Genomic DNA, 18,564 nt, shown 5'->3' on the forward strand with positions numbered 1-18,564 from the left:
TTGATGCAGATAAATCAGAAGACATGAAAAAGAGCCCAGCCATATTACACATATATTACACAACTAGTCCGGAGGAAGCTCTTGCACAGAAAAAGATTGTGGCGACAGCACATAACGACCGGCGGCGCTCTGTGCATCTGCCACACTATCCCCGCTCTTACACAAACATCCACAGCCGGCAGCGCACGCAGATGCCTTTGTTGCTTTCCAGCACTTAATGTGGTTGACGTGATGACACAACAGACAGCTATATGAAAGCCCTGAGATAAAGTAAATCCTGTCAATGGCGGTCTAATTATCTCCGATGGAAGATGTGAGAATGCACCTTTGACCGGCAAGCGACATATTGCACAGAGCGGCATAGTGAGCCGCTGTCCACAAGCGGAGCACAGACGATGACCGCGAGGTGTAGCATCGTTCCCGCAACGTAAGCATAAAACGGCGACGCCTGTGCATGCAAAAATAATCAACACACCACCTTTCTGATATGCTGCAAATCTTACCAAGCCGATTGCGTTCGGGTTCGCCAATGGGTTTGGCTAAAGCCTGAAGGTCGCGGTCCACTGCCTTCAGGAGCTCGATTCGCTTGTGCAAAAACTGCCATCTGAAGAGGATCTCGGCATAAACGAGAACATGATCAACGAGCTGCTCAAGGAACTGCGGCTGAAAGAGGTTCAGCTCTTGTTCTCTATTCCGAGGGTGAGTACCACTTCTAGTAAAAATTCGTCGAGGGACTCACTGTCCCTTCTGCAACTCTGTCGGGAAGTCGCGTAGGACCAAATGCTTGTTGGCTACCACTGGCTTCGCGCTAACAACCTGTGAAAACGTTGGAGTTCTCACATGTGCAGGAGCAAAGCTCAGCGGAATCCGCGTAGCGACGTCACCCCACGATTTGGCTACCGGCACTGGAGAGGTCGCACTTGGATTTTGAGGTGAATCCGGGACTCTTTTCCTCGGTGATTCTGATCCAGAAAGTACGATGTGCTTTCGACCGCCGCCAGGCACCGGTATCCCTGCTGTCCTGACATCACTTTCTGAAGGCCTACGATTAAGGATGGGTTCTTTTGAGATATCTTGATCCCTGGCGACGAGTTGACGCATCCCGCTCGTGTTGAAAAGGCTGGACCACGAACCCCGAGAAGAGAGCGAAGAAAATGAAGCTGAGACAGGGTTACCAGTGGGAGAGGACGCTGGTCGAGGCCAGACTGGAGAGAGAGGAGGTCCGCGACCATCTTTGACTCGTCGAAGTGTGAAGTAATCGCCACTTGGGTGGCGCGAAATAGCCCGGAGCGGCGTTCCGACTCGTACGGGAGGGGATTTGTCTAAAGTACCACGTCAGGACGAACATGGAACAGACAAGCAGACATAGTTACGTTGTGGTGGAGTGGATCGATACAACTTGAGGAGCATAACAGAGAGCATGCCTAGCATTTGGATGTCCTTTTCTTGGGCAAATCCGTTATACCTAGGTGTAAAAATCAGTTTGATTCCGATGACTATGTGAGGATCTCGCAACAGCGCAAAACTCACATCTCTGTAACAAGGTGATACGTTAGGGGGTCTGAGCCCCATGGCCCAGCTCTCCGTTTATCACCCTCAGCTTCTTGCGTCTTCTTGTTCGGTACGAATAACTTCATTGTCTTGAAGAACCTCTCATGGTCCCATCTCTCGTTTTTCCTTGCCACCACTCCGTTAATGTCGCACATATCCTCCAAATCCTTCCCGTCGAACACGTATTCGCTCGCCGCTTCCCTACAAGCTCCTACCACATATCCCGCGTTGCGCAGGTGAACTGTGATAACCTGGGGAGGCAATAAAGAATAGCTCGCTGGTATTTCTTCAAACAGCCGTGATTGTTCCGATGCTCGGCGTTGCTTCAGGCGGGAGAACACAAGAAGGTTAGTCATGATAGTGAGGATACTATCACCCTCGTCCCCTCCTCGATGAAACTCGGGGGTCGCTATTTGGCGGTCGTGCGAGGCTACCGTAAGTCGACGAACGGCATCGGAAAGAAGAGCAGGTGACTGGAAGAGACGCGGAATGCTTTCGACAGGACGCTGTGGTACGGATGGTGATACCGAGAGCTCGTGCATCGGATTACGAACGATTCGAATAGGTGCTCGGCTAAAGCATACTAGTTGTCCTGTGATTCAAAAGAAAGAACTAATGAGTGAGGTTAACACAATAACCTCCGAGAATGACTGACCGTTAGGCCCAAAAACGCCCTGAGACGTCCTAGGCTCAGCAATATTCTTTGCGGCCCCAAAAGAATCCGTCGTCACCGCATCCTTTGCTCTTCGAACCTTTGACGGGCTCTCCTCGTCAGACGAACTCTCGAAGTCCATATGAAGAGGCTGACGCTCATGCTCGTCTTCGTTCCGGAACAGAAGAAAGCGGAGACATGCTTCGAGACACGGACGGCGTTGCTCACGAATTGCGCGCAGGCGCCGTAGCATGAGTGCTCGAGTGCGCATTGGAATGAGCGGAGATCGTTCGAGATCGACTGTCGGTGTTCCATCGGGATGTGTGGCGTGCGGGTATTCCTTCGGAAAGGTGAACGATACTCGAATGAAAACGGAGGTTGATGAGGACTCGCCCCAAGGGCCGTTCAATCCCAAAGTGCAAGTCCGTCGTTTTGTCAGGTCATGCTGAAAATCCTGTCAGTACATATAGCACCGAACACATCGGATGGGACGCACCTTCTCTAACTTGATCTTGAACGCAGATAACTTGGTCAAGACGGACGTGATCCTGATCCAGACACCGTCAGAGCTCACTTGAGACGTCTCCATGTGATAAATGTACTCACTCTTCCTGCAAGCTTTGTCCCTCCTCTTCGCCTTCCCACCTACCAGCACTTGCGCTCCTCTTTGTATATCCAGACGTATCTCTATCCCTCCCAATGGCTCCAGGCAACCACACAGGGCCACTCAGTGTACTCGGTAGTCCTAAGCCATTGTTGGCCACACTTTTCCCACCAGACCTCGATCGCGCCGGCTCTCTCGAACTCTGTCTACTCCGACTGCCCATCCTACTCACATTGCCACTGTTTTGCCCACTACCAGTCCCGGAACTGGCACCATCACGACCACCGCTGCCCGGGCCACCCGGTTTCTCTCCAACTTTGACGGAAGACAACCAGTGGAAGGCTTCGATCTTCGCGCTCTTTCCGCCCATGTTTCCTCTGGACATTGTGCCCCTTGCTGCTGAGATAGGTATTGGAACGGACGTAGCGGTGGGCGTAGAGTCCGGTTCCGACGAGGATGTGGCTAGACCACTGACATGTGAATGCGGAGGGGCTTGCGGCGTGTTATGCAAGCGGTGCGACGACGCAGCGGTTCGATGACCCGAAGTACGCTTGCGATGTACATGGCTAAGAGGACGGGATGGATGTGCAGCGCGAACTTCGGCGAGGATGCCTCGGTGACCCACGGGTGCTGAGAGGGCTGGAGCTGGTTCTTTGACTGCTGGTGGCGTGCGGAAGGAAATCTTGCTGTCGGCATAACCTTGAGCGCGGGCAGGGGCAGGGATTCCCGTAGGTTGTCCTGCCCGCTACAATTGGGATATGATTTAGCAACGACAGGTGTCGAAGTCATAGAATGAACAGACCTGCATGGCATCTGGGTTCACGGGCCACAGGCGAAGAGTCTTGTCCTTCGACCACGTGATGAGCTGGAAGTCGTTCCAATCTAAATCTTCATTAGTTGGATGACCTGGCTAAAACACTATTAAAACATACCGGGTCCTCCGCGACGCCACACAAACTCCTTCACAACATCCGTGTGACCCTCAAACACTTCCACCGGCGAGTCGGGGTCGACTCCCGTTCCTTCACTGGCATGCACAAACATCTCTAAAGTTGTTTCACTCCTCTGCGGTAAACTCAATACCCCCTTTCCGAACGGCAGGTCCCTGGCCCTCCACACCGGGTAGGTAGTATGTATCACCGACCGTGGTTGATCCATGTATTCGCTTGGTGTATATATAAAGTCCACGGCACTAGGGTCATCTTCGAAAGTGGATGTGTGGCCCGAGTAGCCAAGAACGTCCCAAATCTTGATAGTTTTATCGAGAGAACAAGTGAGGAGTTCACGAGAGCTATTGTGAGCCCAGTCAATACCATATATCTTGGCGGTGTGAGCTTTGATACGTTTGGTGGGTATTGAACCTTTCTGTAGATATCGAGGAGTCAGTGTAACTGAATTGAGATGAGGAGAAGGCAGTCTACTCGGCGGTCCCAGATCAAGACTTCATTCATATGCGACGATGCTAACACGTTTCCATCTTGTCGGTTCCATTTCACCTGGGTGCCACCCGCTGCATGATCGTAAGTAAATGCAGTAAGACGAGGCTACTCCGAAGCTTACCATTGAACGCGCTAAGACCTACAAGAGAGAAGTCAGTCAAACAAATGCGATAACCGTAATAGTTCGATCCTACCGACCCATGACGGGCTTCTGACATGCTCGTAGATCCCATGCCCAGAGCCACGCATCTACTCCAGTACTGACCACAATATCGGGATCTTGGGTATGCCAGTTGATGTCGGTTATGGCACGGTAGTGAGAGTGTAGGACGTGCTCTATCGACGTGGTCCCACTCATGAAAAGGTTCCAAATCAAGCTGTGAAGGGTACCCAAGCTCATTTAGTCTTTGTTGGGAGGAAGGGACGGACAGCGTCGTACAGCTTTTCGCTTGAGGTCGAAACAATATATTCTGAATAGCACGGTAAGCGACGTTGACTTCATGTTCGATCACAAGACGCGCGGAGGCCAAGCATCATGTATTAGCTGGGCGAAGAGTAACCTTTGATGTCAACGATGATAGAAGGGCTGAAATGTTGAGAACAGTACACATATTTCAAGGCTATCGAATGGTACATTCACGGATCCTGCATTGTAGTACAGGCACAAGGGCATGCTGACGGCTACGACCATCCTGCTGCAGTCTCAATATTGTGATAAATCTGAGACACTGCATTCGCCATTTAACTAGGAGTGGAAGGGTCGAGCCACACTAGTTCTCGCGGACTGTTTACACAAGCCCATCCCTATCCTTGACAGATGTCGACATAATGGAAACCCTCCGCGCGTGCCATTTTATATAGGGCAGAAGGGTTCGACATACCTGCGCGAGCGGGATGAGGGTTCCATTGTACATCGGCTACATCCCAAGTGCCTCCTTGAGGTAAGAAACGAGGTAATTCGAATGGCGCTTCCAAGTCGATGATGAAGAGGCCTTTTCGTCTAACGGTCCGACTTCAACATTGTGTTCGTTGAGTGTAAGTTTAAATCCCTACGCAGCAAGAACAACGTCGCGGTACGAAGGACCTATACTCATCTAACGCAATCCGTCAGCTTGCCACCATGACCCCAAGTCAAGGTCTGACCACTCACGTTTCCGACCGCATCTCCTACCAGACCCTTCATATCTATCTGCAAACTCTTCTGTACGCCATCGTCAGGAGAAGATGCGTCCGCATTATCGGATCGACCAGTGCCTTCGCTTGCAGACGTCCCAGATCCATATATTGAGTCTGAGGCAGGCTCTTTCGAGCTCTCTCTTCGACCGCTTGGGAAGTATACGCCTGGCCTGGTCGTTCCGGGGACGAATGTGGAGGAAAGGTCGTCTACGTCAGGTGTCATGACATGGATAGAGGTATTCAGCGCGCGATAATGTACAAAATCAACCGATGTCGACGTCAGCGACGTTGATGTTCAGTAAGAAGTGTGGCTTCGACAAGACCTGACAAGACGTGTACGGAAGCGCCAAACAGCGCCAAATTCAATCTACCCATTTGAAACTCCGCATCTTTCCAATTTCTTTGCTACCCGGATGGCCGCATCTTCCGACTCTGTCCTACTCTGTCCCATTTGCAATCTACGACGCTCTGGGATCGTTAGTCCAATGATGGGGCCACTCTACACGACATGATATCTTGTCATCTGAAGAGTCGTCGCCAATCATTGTAGCATGTGGGTGGCATTCCTCATCATGGTTAACCGAGTTTCAGGGTTGTTTTAGGGTGAAGAGGAATAATTGTCTTGCTCGATCTTTCAGTCTAACTACGTCTACGTATGTTCAGCTTTTATTTTCAGATTTAATTTTCCGCTGATGTTACTTCGCCTCCAGCTCTGCGTTATGAACAAACGACTTGTTTTTGTGAACAGATTTTCCACTGCATGTGACTGCGAGCTGAGCTGAGTCTCCCATCATCGACATACTCACAGCTTGGGCGGCCCGTTATGCGGCGAAAGCCTGTTGAACGTCAAGGCCTCCCAACCCGCCATGCGATTGTCCTCCTTCATTGACAATGTCTTTGCCTATCATCCGCAGTTATGCCAAATGCGTGCACTCTGGATCTCTCGTCTCATTTGGGCACAGCTCGCTTGATACACCATGTGATCCCAATCGTTTCTCCCCCACAACCTAAACACTAGACATGCCACGTCCACAAACTTGATGGCCCATCATGCTCACAGTTTCAATGACGTTGAGGAATCGCACATCTCATATGCATGAGCGCTCGAACTTATGTACTGTCCTCAGACACTATAAAGATGTAGGGCTACTGGTGTCCCGTCACACATTCCCATCTGACGACCACCCTCATCGACGCAAGACTTCCTCGTATCTCTCCGCCAAGATGCTCTCCTTACTCGCCGTCTTTGTTTTCTCCGCTACCGCTGTCCAGGCCGGAAAGCGTGGTCTCACGTGGACCTATTGTAAGTTGACCATCCGTCATAGATATGTTCGATAACTGACGAAGATCTCTCCAACGCAGACAATACTCCCCTGTAAGATTGTGTCACTGTGATCTAATGAGGACTGCCATATTGACTATAAATGACAGTAACCCTTCCGTTCTCAATACTGGTAGTGGAGAGGTCGTTGCCATCTATGATTACGAGACCTATGCTCCGCCTTCTTCGAATGGTGATGGTGATTTGAACTTTATCGGTATGCAGGTATGTCTAAGTCTCCATTTCCTTGCTAATTCCTAAAATCCTGACCCGCAATTGATAGCGTTGCACGGACTGCGACAGCAGCCCTATTGCTGAGCTCGCTAGCCGCCAAGCTGCTCAAGGCTGGGACAGTGAGTTCTGCCCCTCATTGTCTCCCGAATTCCTGCTAACGATCATACATTGTATCTATGCAGCCGTGTTCACATTGAACGAGCCAGACGTAAACAGTATCTCTGCGGCTGATGCCGCCTCCTGGTACAGTGAATACAGTGAGTAAAAATAATCTCTTTTGTGCAAAATCCGTTGTGTTAATGCATGCTGTCGAACAGTAAGCCCCTTGGTCAGTAAATATGATTGGTAACAACAAAGCTCCGCCTCTGAAGTAGCGATATTCTCTGCATTCTCTAGACCATCAAAAAGGCCCTTCCTGCGGTGACCTCGAGCACAACATCTGGACAAGGTCTCAGCTGGCTCTCTGACATGATCAGCGCCTGTAACGGTGGTTGCAGCGCCGATTACATCAATCTGGTCCGTACACCTCACCCCTGTTGTCCCATTCCTCCTATCGCGAGCTGACACTTGATAATATTGTCAGCACTGGTATGGGTATGTATTTGAACATATTTTTTGAGCATCAGACATTTGCATTACTGAAATCGCGTGTAGAACGAGTTTCACCGACTTCCAAAGCCATGTCGAGTCCGCGATCAGCCAGTTCCCTGTGAGTAGTCTCTTGCCTGCCACAACTACATATCTCGCTCATGCAATTATACTAGAGCTACAAGGTGGTAATCACCGAGTTTGCCCTGACTAACCCTGCCGGTGGCGCATCCGATCAGTGCGCAATCCCTATTGTTCCTTTCCTCCCAATTCTGCTGACATTGGTTGGTTGGCAGGGTGGCCTTCTTCAAAGAAGCCTTTGCTTGGCTTGACACGGTAGATGAAGTCGTCTACTACTTCCCATTTGTTGCGACTTCACCCTCCCTCCTTTCTGCGAATGATGCCGGTGCCGTCTCGTATGTGGGGACGGGATCTTGTCTGTTCAATGACGATGGGACTGCTTCGACGGTGGGAGCCCTCATGAACTAGGCCACTGCCGTATAGCAGTAGCGCTATCAAGGAGCAGGGAGCATAACTGATGTGATATGTTGCTTCACTGCTTTGGACGAAGGAACGAGAGTTGTATACATTGAAGAGAGAGGCGGAGGAGGCGGAGGAGGCGGAGGACCGGATTTGCGATAGCGTCGATTCTGAAAACTTCATTGGGTTTCCTATATCTGCCATTATTTATCAATACATTATAATTCTGTCTTTCCATCATCTCCTTCCATGAAGTCCTCAGCTTCCGGACAGATTTCCAGTAATATATCGCTGGTGAGTCGGGAGATTGTGTGGCGTATTGTGTGGCACTATGTACGTCGGAGAAATCCGGAACCGACTGCTATTTTGAAACTCCCATTTCCTTTTGCAGTTTTTGGATTCTTTCTCTTCTCCGAGTCGAGCTCTCCTGAGCCAAAGATGCTTGGGTCTCTATATGACTCTCCGTGCTCTCATATCGCGCTTGCGCCATGTACATCTCGCGACGATACCACCTGAAGACATGCGCACGCAGGCGGGTGGCTCCGATGACCGTCCACACGATTGATGTTGGACTTACGTCGTCTGTTGCTGCATTTACCAGTATACCGGGCATGCAGGGCCTTTAGGACGTACTGCGCGTCGATATTTTGGGACACATTCTGGAACACGGTCGGTCGGTGTTACGCTTACCGAAAGGATGTCTGAGCGCGTCTCCAGGGGCCTGCTATTGAAATGTTATTCGGATTGGCCGTAGAAAACGAAACGGCTGCGAGCTGCGCCTACGGAGAAATCAAACGATCGCCCGTACAATGGCCGCAGAATTGCGGGGTTAGTGGTAGGAGGACAGAAATGTTGCATATAGAACAGAAACACAGTCATTCTCTCAAGATTTTCGGCGAAGCGGACTACTCACAGCCTTACGATTTAGACATTGGCACAAAGGCGGGCTCAAGACGACGACATACAAGTGCAAGCACGAGAAAATACACATACTGTACTTTTTCGACCAAAGGTTCATCAAGAATTTACGTCACCCATCAATTTCGCCCGGGTCACGGTTCAGAAACCGTGCGTGAGCGTGACGGGACCCGTAAATGGTTCAGAAAACAACGTAGGCGCTTGCGAAAATGATTATTTTGCGCAAGCGCCTGCCGAGGTCACTGTTCGCTCACCCTGCGTTATGCGTGAGGTCACGCAGGATTTTGTTCGGTTCATCAACGCGGAGAACGCGTGACGAACCTTTGGTCGAAAAAGTACAGTAGCACAAACCAGTTTTTATAAGCGCTGATCCCGCAGAGCTAAATAGAGTAAGACACGGATTATTCTGTTTAGAGAAAGCCAAAGTCTGGATGGGGAGAAAGATAAACACGTTTGGCACATCTGGGCCTGGCACATCCACGTATCTGACTCTCAAGCCTCCCCTCACCATCTTTTTTTTCACAGTCCTTACACTCATTCAACAATGCTCTCCTTTCTGGTAATCTTGGCTGTCTCGGCCACTGCTGTTCAGGCTGGAAAGCGTGGTCTCGCATGGACTTGGTGTATGTCAAAATTCAGATAAAAGTTGTTCGCTTTACTGACCAATATGTCTTTCCGCTACAGTCAACAGCGACCTGTGAGTGCACGCAGTCAAATCTTGGACGGGAAGCGTTTTAACTCATAAGCGTAACAGTGATCCTGGCGTCTTCAACACAGGGAGCGGAGAAGTTGTCGCTATTTATGACTACGAAACCTATGCTCCTCCTTCCACAAACAGCAGCGGTGGTCTGAATTTCATTGGCATGCAGGTACGTCTGGACTTTCGATATTAACATCTCTCTCAATGCCTGAAATGCCGACCTGTGCGTCCCCAGCGTTGTACGGACTGTGACAGCAGCCCCATCGCAGACCTCGCCAGCCGTCAGGCTGATCAAGGCTGGAATAGTGAGTTCTCCTTGTCGTTGCTTCCTGGACTTGTGCTCATGATCATGCATTGTATATATAGCTGTGTTCACGTTGAACGAACCAGACATGAACAGTATCTCTGCATCTGATGCCGCCTCCTGGTACATCGAATACAGTAAGTAAAGCTAGCCCTCTCGGCGGAGTTCGTCGTACTAATGTAGGCTGTCAAACAGTCAGCCCTTTGGTGAGTAGACATGGTTGGCAACAACAAAGCTCTACCTCTGAAGGAGTGATATTCTTTGCATCTTTGCATAACCCGATTCTGTAGACAATCAAAAAGGCCCTTCCTGCGGTGACCTCGAGCACAACATCTGGAGAGGGCCTCAGCTGGCTCTCTGCCATGATCAGCGCGTGCGAAAGCGCTTGCGATGCCGACTACATCAACCTGGTACGTACATCCCCCGTCTCGTATTTGGTGTGTACAATTACTAATTGAGGGGTATCTTTGTTCTCGTTTTATGTAGCACTGGTACGGGTATGTATTCAAGTGTATTCCGCAGTATATCGGGCCTGGATGATTGATGTTCGCTACCAGATCGAGCTTCACCGACTTCCAGAGCTATATCGAGAATGCGATTAGTGAATTTCCTGTGAGCGACCTCTACTCTACTTTGGCTCGCTAGCACAATCCTGACATAACGTGGGCAGGATTACGAAGTAGTGATCACCGAATTTGCTCTGACGAACCCTTCCGGTGGCGAATCCGACCAGTGCGTCTTTCTACTCTTCTTCCTCCCGTCGACCCTGCTGATGTCGCTCTCCAGGTTGGCTTTCTTCTCAGAAGCATTCGCTTGGCTTGATACGATTGACACTGTCGTTTTTTACTTCCCGTTCTTATCCACCACTCCCTCCCTCCTCTCTGCGAACGACGCCAGTTCCGTCTCGTATGTCGGTACTGGTTCTTGTCTGTTCAATGATGACGGGACACCTTCATCGCTGGGAAACCTCATGCTATAGGCTGGTGTTATGTTATCGAAGCCTTTCTTCCCGGTAGAAGAGAGGTCTAACAAACCAGGGATGGGTCAGACGTTATTAGAAGGATGAGAATACATAGCATGTGTGGCATATACCCTACAAAATTTTTGCGTCTTACTTGGGCCCCTTGATATTTGTCAATATTGCGCCCCTTTCGCTTCGCGTCTTGCTCTTATCGCGACTGCTCCAACTGTATTATCATAGCTGATCGGTGAACTTAACGGTCTGCAGGTTTTAGTGGCCCGCTGTGTGGCACTATGTCGGACAAGTCCGTGACCAGCCAATGTGGCGCTCCAAACGGTCGTCTCGGTTTACTACGAACATCCATCCTCGATTCTTCGGTGTAGAGTATAATTCGTCTCGAGGACATCGGCTTCAGCGCCCCTATGGTATATTGCATAGCTTGAAGGTTAATCTCGGGCAGAACCCCCACGGTTCTCATTGGCCGGCCTTGGCTTGTGATTCCTTCTACTAGTCGACTCGACCCCTGGTAGTGCTCACCACCTTCAGCCAAATTCTGGTACCTGCGGAGCCATTGTCATGGACGTAGAATCCGTTATTTATGAGCACAGAGGGTTGAAAATGGCAGCGAAACGCTATCGTAGTCGTTCTGCCAGACTCTCTCAGGACGACGGACTGACTCTGTTCTTCGCCCATGGCATCGGCCTGAGTGAGTGAAGCTCCTCTATTGATGTTTTGGTCCGCTCCAAAGAGGGTATTACTTGATCTGTCTAGTCAAGGAGCAATGGGAGCCAACAATCGAAAACATCTTCGCATCGGCTAATCAACGATTTAGTATCCGCGAGGCTTGGGCGCTCGACTGGCAGAATCATGGCGAGTCTGCTGTCTGCAACAAGGACGCCCTCGAGAGTCGCTCGACAAGTATCGGTATGCTATCCATCGGAAACCTTGAGCATTCATACAGTCTCTGATGATGCACGCTTGACCGCAGATGTCAGAACATGGGGCGAAGCTATAGCCGGATTCGCGCGCTCCCAATATGTAGAAGGTCATCGAATAATCTCTATCGGGCATTCTGCCGGCGCATCTGCCATGTAAGTCGTTTTTGAACGATGCCTGAATATTGATGGTGTGGTTGGCCTGTTTGTTAATGTGTGTCTTGAAGGATGCATTCGACATTAGGCATGACGGACGAAGACTCGATAAAGTACCACGCAATGATCATGATCGAACCCCCCATAATCGAACCCGAAACCCTCATAGCAAACGATGAAGAGCACACTGCTATCATTGAGTTCCTCAGTCAAGCGATCTCTGCTCGTCGAAATACCTGGCCTTCTCGTCCTGCAGCCCTTGAGTATTTGCGGAAGCGACTTCCTTGGAGTGTCTGGGATCTCAGTACTCTGAATCTTTTCGTGGTACGCACCCATTTCAAGTGATCTGTATATATATTGTGACGTGAATTTCTGCAGGACTATGGTCTACAGGAAGCTCTGGACAAAGAGGGAAAAGACTGTGTCACTCTGAAGTGTCCTCGGGAGCAAGAGGCCGCTATGTACTGGGAGTACCCGGTCAATTTCGATGGCATCAACGTCCTCGATAGAGTTCTCCATCTCATCCGAGTTTACGCTATTTTCGGCGAATGGGCACCTCCTTCGTAAGTGACATCCATGGTGCTCAGTGGTTGACCGTTGAATTTGTCCTTAGTCCCGAGTTCGTACACGCTTCTGCGCTCAAGATGTGCGAGCTGCGAAACATCCCAGCTACTCATCTGGCTGGTGTCAATCATCTAGTAAGCCCCAGATCCTGTCACACGAGACCCGTCCGACCCTTCTTTTCCACAACTTCCAAACGCAGGATGTCAACGCTGATTGCGTTGTCAGATTCCTCAAGAGAATCCGGTCCTACTTGCTAATGCACTGGCAGATATCCTTTCTAGAATATCCGCGTTAGATTCAAGATCTCGTGTGCCCTCTAAGTTATGACATTCCTTCCTCCCTGAGGATCGGTCTTGTCTGCTGTCGTTTTGGTGCCTTTTGCCAGCATTGTCGTCCGCTCTTCAAGTCGCCGATGTACCTTATATATATATTTTTAGCTGTGGCATCGACAACAAAGTTGTTGCAAATGAGAGATCCCAGAAAAACAATATAGAATGAAGAGACCTTGAAAAGACGAAGTCGTACGTGCCCGTCACGGTACATTCTGCATACAGTACCTCGAATTCAAGCATTCATGCAGCAAGCTGCTTCCTCTAATTCAGAATCCCGTCTTCAATCTATATCCTTCAGATCCTCTCAAATAGTACAGACATATAGCCCCTGGCTTACGACTCCCTCGAGGAGGCGTACTGCTTCGATGCCATATTTTCCATTCTGGCCCGTGCATTTTGGGGGGCGTCAAACTCTCTAGCGGGTTGAAAGGCGGAAGGAGATAGACGGTGATCACTAGTCTCCTACACAGACCTTTATAGTGATGACAATCGATCACTGTTATGGCGATTACATCGTTTGAGCGCGTTGAGGAGGACCCTAGACCATCATACTCAGCCAATGCGAAGGGACAAAGCGAGACATAACGAGACCAAATCATGATAGTCACGCCATTTTGCCATGAACAGTGGGATAAGAATATGCACATGAGATGTTGATACAGTCCGAGGAAACGAGAAAGAAGGCAAACTTATGGATCTCGATAAAGCGGGAAGAAAAGTGTACACCGAAAAGATCTGGAAAACAAAGATATATGGAAGGGTAATAAAAAAGTATACGTGAGGGGCCGACGGCGTGACGAAAGCAACCACAAGCAGTTACGCAAGGGTGTACGGCTGTATGACACAACTGCGATCAAACCCTTGTGAAGTCCAAGAACGCCTCGTCCAAATCCAACTCTCTGACCACCATCGCCTCCACTATCAGCCTGGGTACCATGTCAACGGGCGCAGAGGCCTCTGCTTTCCCATTCGCTTCCAGCTTCATGCCCTCCAATATCTCTGCTAGTTCATCTCCCGGCGCATGGCTCGCCTCGAGGTCAATTGCCGGTACAACGTCTTCAGCTGTCATTACGATTTCGACCGACTCAGCCGCCTGCGCCCCGAGGGAAACAGAGTCGTGCTCGACTGGATTAGGATTAACGATGGGATCCTCCAATGCCCTCTTCCGCAAAGATCTCCTCAAATCGCGAGCAACTCGACGTTTCTGCGCCTTGGTCATCGCAGGCGTCACCGCGTTTCGGGAGGCTGTGGCGTTCGCGGCGAATGTGAGGGGAGAGGTGAGTGCTGATAGAGGAGACATAAATGTTGGAGAAAGCGACATCGCGCCGGCGGGGGTAGCAGTAAGAGGTGGAGAAGGGATGCAAGCAATCGCGCGGGCATTGGGAGACTCGAGGTCGATGGTGAAACGCTGTGTCCTTGTCGGAGGTACAAGAGGTTTCGACACAGGCGGCAGCTGGAGCGCATCGTCATCGTCTAGAAGATTCGGCTCAGGATCCATAGAAAATAACGCAAGTGAGTCGTCCAGGTCCACCTTGATCACAGGGACGGACTCAAGTTCGGCGTCAGCGGGAGTGGACAGCGCTACTGTTGGTGGAGAAGGAGTAGCGGATAACCTCGTCAGGTCTGGGAGCTCTAAGTCGGAGTCGTTCGTGGTGGCGAAAGATGCGGTAGAGCCGAAGGACGACGGGGTGAGGGAGGCTGGCTGCCCTGCGGACACGATCCTAAGCTTCTCCTCCTTGGCCCTCCGGTCCCTCTCCTTGCGTTCCTTTCTTTCCTTGTCCCTCCCGCCTTTTCTCACAAACTCTTTTGCACTCCTACCCTCGCGTCCCTTATTTCCAGTGACCTCGATTTCCTTCACCACGACGACCTTGGCTCCGATCTCCTTCGCCATGGCGTAGAGCGTATCCAGGGTGTCTGCCAAGTCCAGAGGAGTCAAACCAACTAGGGCACCTTCGTCGGCGACTCCAAGTTCGTAGAAAGCTTGGCCACCGCCTTCGAGCAAGCGCCATTTCAATTGAGTGACGAGACGAGCAAAACGGGCTGGGGACGGATGTAAGAGGTGGAGCTTATACTCGACGTTGCCCTATTCAATTCAACATTAGTGACGGTTCCTAATAACAACCAGGGAGATACGCACCTCTTCCTGCTCAGCAGCAAGCTTGGGCACATTCAGGACGTCGGTGAGATAATTCAGCCTGGTGGGTGCGACCGGCGGCGAGCACTTGTCAGGCAGCAAAGAGTTCCATGGGGACGGAACTCGCGGAGACTCAGATTCGCCTTCTCCAAACATGTAGTGGAGTATCTACTCTCCGGTCGTATTATAAGGCGGGGTGTCTACAAGCTGGACGCTGGGTGTGTCTCTCCGGAGAGTGTGGGGCGTTGTCGGGTTGTCGTGGAATTGTGTGGCTGCTAACAGGTAGCGAATATACTTAGATTTATTAAAGAGAGAACAGACACAGATGACGGTCAAATGATGAGAGTGGGTATGAGAGAATTGGTTTAAAGATATATTCGAGGGATCATTCTGGGTGGTCTAGACGTAGGTTGGAGGTGGTGGTTGGGGAAGAAGAGAGCGAAACGCTGTGGCCAAAGTCACCGAGTTTCGAGTCAAAGCGGCAAATTCCGATGGTGGTGCCACAGGGTTCCACGTGTCTGAAACTCATCGACATCCTCCGATTTTTTTTCGCAGGTTCACGGGCCGTTCCAAGTCGTTATTTTCTTGACTTATCCACCACGTCTGAATTGACCTTGGGTCCACTTGTCATGTCATCGTCCTACCTTACTACTGTCTATACAGATAATCTCGCTAATCGTCCCTCTCTTCGCACTCTACTACTACTAGGAACAACATTATGAATGCCAACTTGCAACTTCCACCGTGCCGAGCAATTTGTTATATAGTGCTTGAAACAGGTCGTGTTGCTCATGTTACCTATCAAATTGTTAATCTATGTCCACTGGGAATATCTGTGCCTCTCCCAGAGCCGATGCCAGAGTACGAGACAACAGTCGAGCTTGAGAAGGTTCCGAGTTGGCCGTCGCCACGGCATCGGAACAATAAACCGCTTGTTCGGATATTGCCGCTGGAACGCTATAAATCAGCACTAAACATCTGTGTTGGTCCATCGCCCAAATCCCCTACTTCACGTTAGTCAAGCTATATCAATCGTGTAGAATAGGTGGTATGTTCTATTCTCTCAGCTCTGCTTGTACTTGACCTCCAACTCTCCTGTAGATATGGCCCCCGTCTGGATTGCAGGTTATTGGCTTGAATACGACGATGTTGCCGCATTTCTGAAGAAGAAGGATTTGTTGTTGCCAGAAGAGGAGATGAACGACACCACTGCTCAACAGGTATTCAAAGCGTGGGTTATAACTCAACACAAAAAACCTACGGAAGACATCGTGCCATGGCCACAATGTGAGTGCTCATCCTTTCGACCGTTATCCGCCAAGTCCATGTTGCTTCACGGCATTGATGCTGTTGGTTGAACCAGATGCGGAACGCCAAGACGAAAACAGAAGTTACTATGTTACCGGCCTGCAAACTCGAGTTGTCGCCGCGCCGGAAGCTGGGAAGAAGCCGGCCCTTCACGAGACCCCCTTTGATATCTCATCCAGAGACAAGTTTATCGAGATGACGGGGAACTCTTTTGAGCCTTTGAGGATGCAGTTTTATGTCTGCCCGTCTTATAACGTTCTCTTTCCTATTCACCCTGAAGGTTAGTCTCCGAATTGAGATTACCATATTGTTTTATGTTGGGCTTATACAAGTATTAGTCCCTCGCCGGTGATAGCAACGTGCGATTCGGACCATAGATCATCACCACCCCCTGTCTCTCGCCACTTCAATGCTATGTTCTTAGTCGTGTTTTGCCAATTTGAGTCTCTTGAGGGTGGCAATAAAGTCGGACTCGCATGTTTGATTAATTGACGAAGTTCCCAAACATCATGTGGACTAACCGATCTGTCTTGTATATTTTTGCGCTCAATCCCATAATTTGTTTCTGAAGCTCAGGCTGTGATGCTTCACATTGCCGATCAGCTACTTGCATCAGGTACTTATTTGTTAATGGATTCAAGTTGGTTCAAGTTGGGCCACGTCCGCTCACTTCCGTCCGTTAACTGTGGCGTGAGCCTTAACCTGACTGCAGGGGCCACAACGGTGTCTAAGTTGATCGACGGATTCAAATGATGTAACCTTTTACCGACTACAACACTTCATCTTGCTCTTCCTACTGCTCATAACGAAGCTAGAATAACCGTCAATGCGTGCTCTTACCTTCGTGATATGCTCTCAAGTCTAAGAGCTCTCCATTAAGTATGTGGAATAAGCCCTAACCTCACCCTAAGGCTCCAGTTCCTTCGCAACCGTAGCTGATCCTGCCGCAGCCGCTCATGCTCCCGGTCAATTCTCGAGTTCTTTGTGGTGCTGGTCGCTCTGTACGACGTTGATCACTCAACCATCATTCTCAGACTGGCCCTATCATATACCTAGCGCGCAGTCCAGGAGGCTGTAGCCTTTTCAACGTTTCTCCCTTCTCTTTTTTTTTTTTTTTTTTTTAAAGTCAACAAATTTATATTGCGCCGGCGAAGCCAGGGGCGCCTTGAATAAATACAAGCAAGAATCAGTGGACGAGACCTGTAATGTATGTACTGTACTCGAGAACTATGCGGATACCAGTGGAATCGTAATGTATCTAGTATGCTAAGAGACCATTGAACGAACCGAGGAAAAAGAAAAGAGACCCCGTTCCCAGGGCGCATCGAGAGTTTCTCCCTTCTCCCCTTCGCTCTCTTCGACATTCCCTTCCTTTCACTCCACCTTCTTTTTTTCTGCTTGTGCACTTCTTGCAAACCTATTCGACTGCCTTCGAGCGTCGGTCTGCTGTATAGGGGGCCTATGAAGGTGTTTATCGGACAAAAATGCTGCACCCACCGATGGTCAATCATCTCAGATCAATGATATATCGTTCATGTGGAACCGGCATACTCCGAATCATCTTCGTCGATTTCTAACTATTTCAGGTCGTTTAATTGTTCCTATAACCATTGTATGACGCGTCATTCTATTTATTTCGAAGTCGAGATGTATATGTACATGTATGAACCTCTCAAGCTCTTAGCATTCACCACATTTACCATGGCCTCCAAATGTTGGAATTCTAAGACGCAAGCGAGGTACGAGGTTAGGGTTAGAATGTTGACTTCGGACCGGCGCGTATGGCACAGCATCGAGCGCGTCTTTCTCTGCTCCTCCATGTCGTCCTCCTGCTCCTTCGCCTTCTGACGACATACGAGCCGCCGTGCTCTCATTTTCTTTTCCCCGCCCGCCACTCCCTTCTCATCCTCACCATCCACCAATCCATTAGCTAGCCTTGGCGCATGGTGCTCGCGACCTATGTGTTCCACTTTCTCCAGCTCATACTGTCGATTGGTCGCTGCATACGGCTGAGTTGCCCACCCGCCCTATCGCAGCGCCCTTCGGATACCTCCCATAGGTCAGGGTCCGTACGCCGGGGCCGGGAAGCGCTCCGCGCTTTCTCCCCACTCGACGTATCTTCGCAACATGCTTCTTACCTTACTCAGATACCTTCCTGTCTCCTTCTCAACATCACATACCTACTTATGCTGTGCTAGAGCAAGAAT

At 50.0% G+C, this 18,564-nt stretch overlaps 7 protein-coding genes across 7 annotated transcripts; 5 read left to right on the plus strand and 2 right to left on the minus strand.

The window, feature by feature from the left end:
• Positions 1 to 38: 38 nt before the first annotated feature.
• On the minus strand, positions 39 to 5,613 carry STEHIDRAFT_82801 (uncharacterized protein). The gene is made up of 18 exons (XM_007306773.1): positions 5,397 to 5,613; positions 5,300 to 5,340; positions 5,128 to 5,246; positions 4,686 to 4,716; positions 4,445 to 4,623; positions 4,368 to 4,385; positions 4,229 to 4,317; positions 3,740 to 4,172; positions 3,610 to 3,689; positions 2,810 to 3,552; positions 2,700 to 2,751; positions 2,207 to 2,648; positions 1,531 to 2,143; positions 1,374 to 1,465; positions 740 to 1,322; positions 504 to 688; positions 326 to 448; positions 39 to 260 (listed from the first exon to the last, which is right to left on the minus strand). The coding sequence occupies exons 1-18, from the start codon at positions 5,427 to 5,429 to the stop codon at positions 64 to 66; spliced, it is 4,053 nt and encodes a 1,350-aa protein (XP_007306835.1). The 5' UTR covers positions 5,430 to 5,613; the 3' UTR covers positions 39 to 63.
• A 1,033-nt stretch (positions 5,614 to 6,646) lies between these two features.
• STEHIDRAFT_113140 (uncharacterized protein) lies at positions 6,647 to 8,054 on the plus strand (the record flags this gene model as incomplete). The annotated part of the gene is made up of 11 exons (XM_007306953.1): positions 6,647 to 6,725; positions 6,785 to 6,797; positions 6,854 to 6,968; positions 7,027 to 7,096; positions 7,160 to 7,234; positions 7,295 to 7,305; positions 7,374 to 7,493; positions 7,561 to 7,571; positions 7,632 to 7,686; positions 7,742 to 7,803; positions 7,862 to 8,054. The coding sequence occupies 11 exons, from the start codon at positions 6,647 to 6,649 to the stop codon at positions 8,052 to 8,054; spliced, it is 804 nt and encodes a 267-aa protein (XP_007307015.1).
• Positions 8,055 to 9,057: 1,003 nt separating this feature from the next.
• STEHIDRAFT_123470 (uncharacterized protein) lies at positions 9,058 to 9,279 on the plus strand (the record flags this gene model as incomplete). The annotated part of the gene is made up of 1 exon (XM_007306954.1): positions 9,058 to 9,279. A coding segment is annotated over one exon (222 nt), but the record flags the coding sequence as incomplete, so codon positions are not given.
• A 208-nt stretch (positions 9,280 to 9,487) lies between these two features.
• Positions 9,488 to 11,082, plus strand: STEHIDRAFT_100928 (uncharacterized protein). The gene is made up of 11 exons (XM_007306955.1): positions 9,488 to 9,586; positions 9,648 to 9,660; positions 9,718 to 9,832; positions 9,899 to 9,968; positions 10,030 to 10,104; positions 10,163 to 10,173; positions 10,258 to 10,377; positions 10,454 to 10,464; positions 10,525 to 10,579; positions 10,638 to 10,699; positions 10,754 to 11,082. Exons 1-11 carry the CDS (start codon positions 9,508 to 9,510, stop codon positions 10,944 to 10,946), a joined length of 804 nt encoding a protein of 267 aa, XP_007307017.1. The 5' UTR covers positions 9,488 to 9,507; the 3' UTR covers positions 10,947 to 11,082.
• A 422-nt stretch (positions 11,083 to 11,504) lies between these two features.
• On the plus strand, positions 11,505 to 12,857 carry STEHIDRAFT_100934 (uncharacterized protein; the record flags this gene model as incomplete). The annotated part of the gene is made up of 7 exons (XM_007306956.1): positions 11,505 to 11,634; positions 11,700 to 11,852; positions 11,917 to 12,019; positions 12,091 to 12,343; positions 12,398 to 12,582; positions 12,633 to 12,717; positions 12,809 to 12,857. Coding segments are annotated over 7 exons (957 nt in total), but the record flags the coding sequence as incomplete, so codon positions are not given.
• A 632-nt stretch (positions 12,858 to 13,489) lies between these two features.
• On the minus strand, positions 13,490 to 15,472 carry STEHIDRAFT_123472 (uncharacterized protein). The gene is made up of 2 exons (XM_007306957.1): positions 15,053 to 15,472; positions 13,490 to 14,998 (listed from the first exon to the last, which is right to left on the minus strand). Exons 1-2 carry the CDS (start codon positions 15,203 to 15,205, stop codon positions 13,769 to 13,771), a joined length of 1,383 nt encoding a protein of 460 aa, XP_007307019.1. The 5' UTR covers positions 15,206 to 15,472; the 3' UTR covers positions 13,490 to 13,768.
• Positions 15,473 to 16,057: 585 nt separating this feature from the next.
• On the plus strand, positions 16,058 to 16,908 carry STEHIDRAFT_123473 (uncharacterized protein). Its single transcript, XM_007306958.1, has 4 exons — positions 16,058 to 16,097; positions 16,151 to 16,336; positions 16,413 to 16,637; positions 16,696 to 16,908. Exons 2-4 carry the CDS (start codon positions 16,153 to 16,155, stop codon positions 16,707 to 16,709), a joined length of 423 nt encoding a protein of 140 aa, XP_007307020.1. The 5' UTR covers positions 16,058 to 16,097; positions 16,151 to 16,152; the 3' UTR covers positions 16,710 to 16,908.
• The last annotated feature ends 1,656 nt before the right edge of the window (positions 16,909 to 18,564 follow it).

This window comes from Stereum hirsutum (genome assembly GCF_000264905.1).
Source record: "Stereum hirsutum FP-91666 SS1 unplaced genomic scaffold STEHIscaffold_12, whole genome shotgun sequence".
Taxonomy (NCBI): domain Eukaryota; kingdom Fungi; phylum Basidiomycota; class Agaricomycetes; order Russulales; family Stereaceae; genus Stereum; species Stereum hirsutum.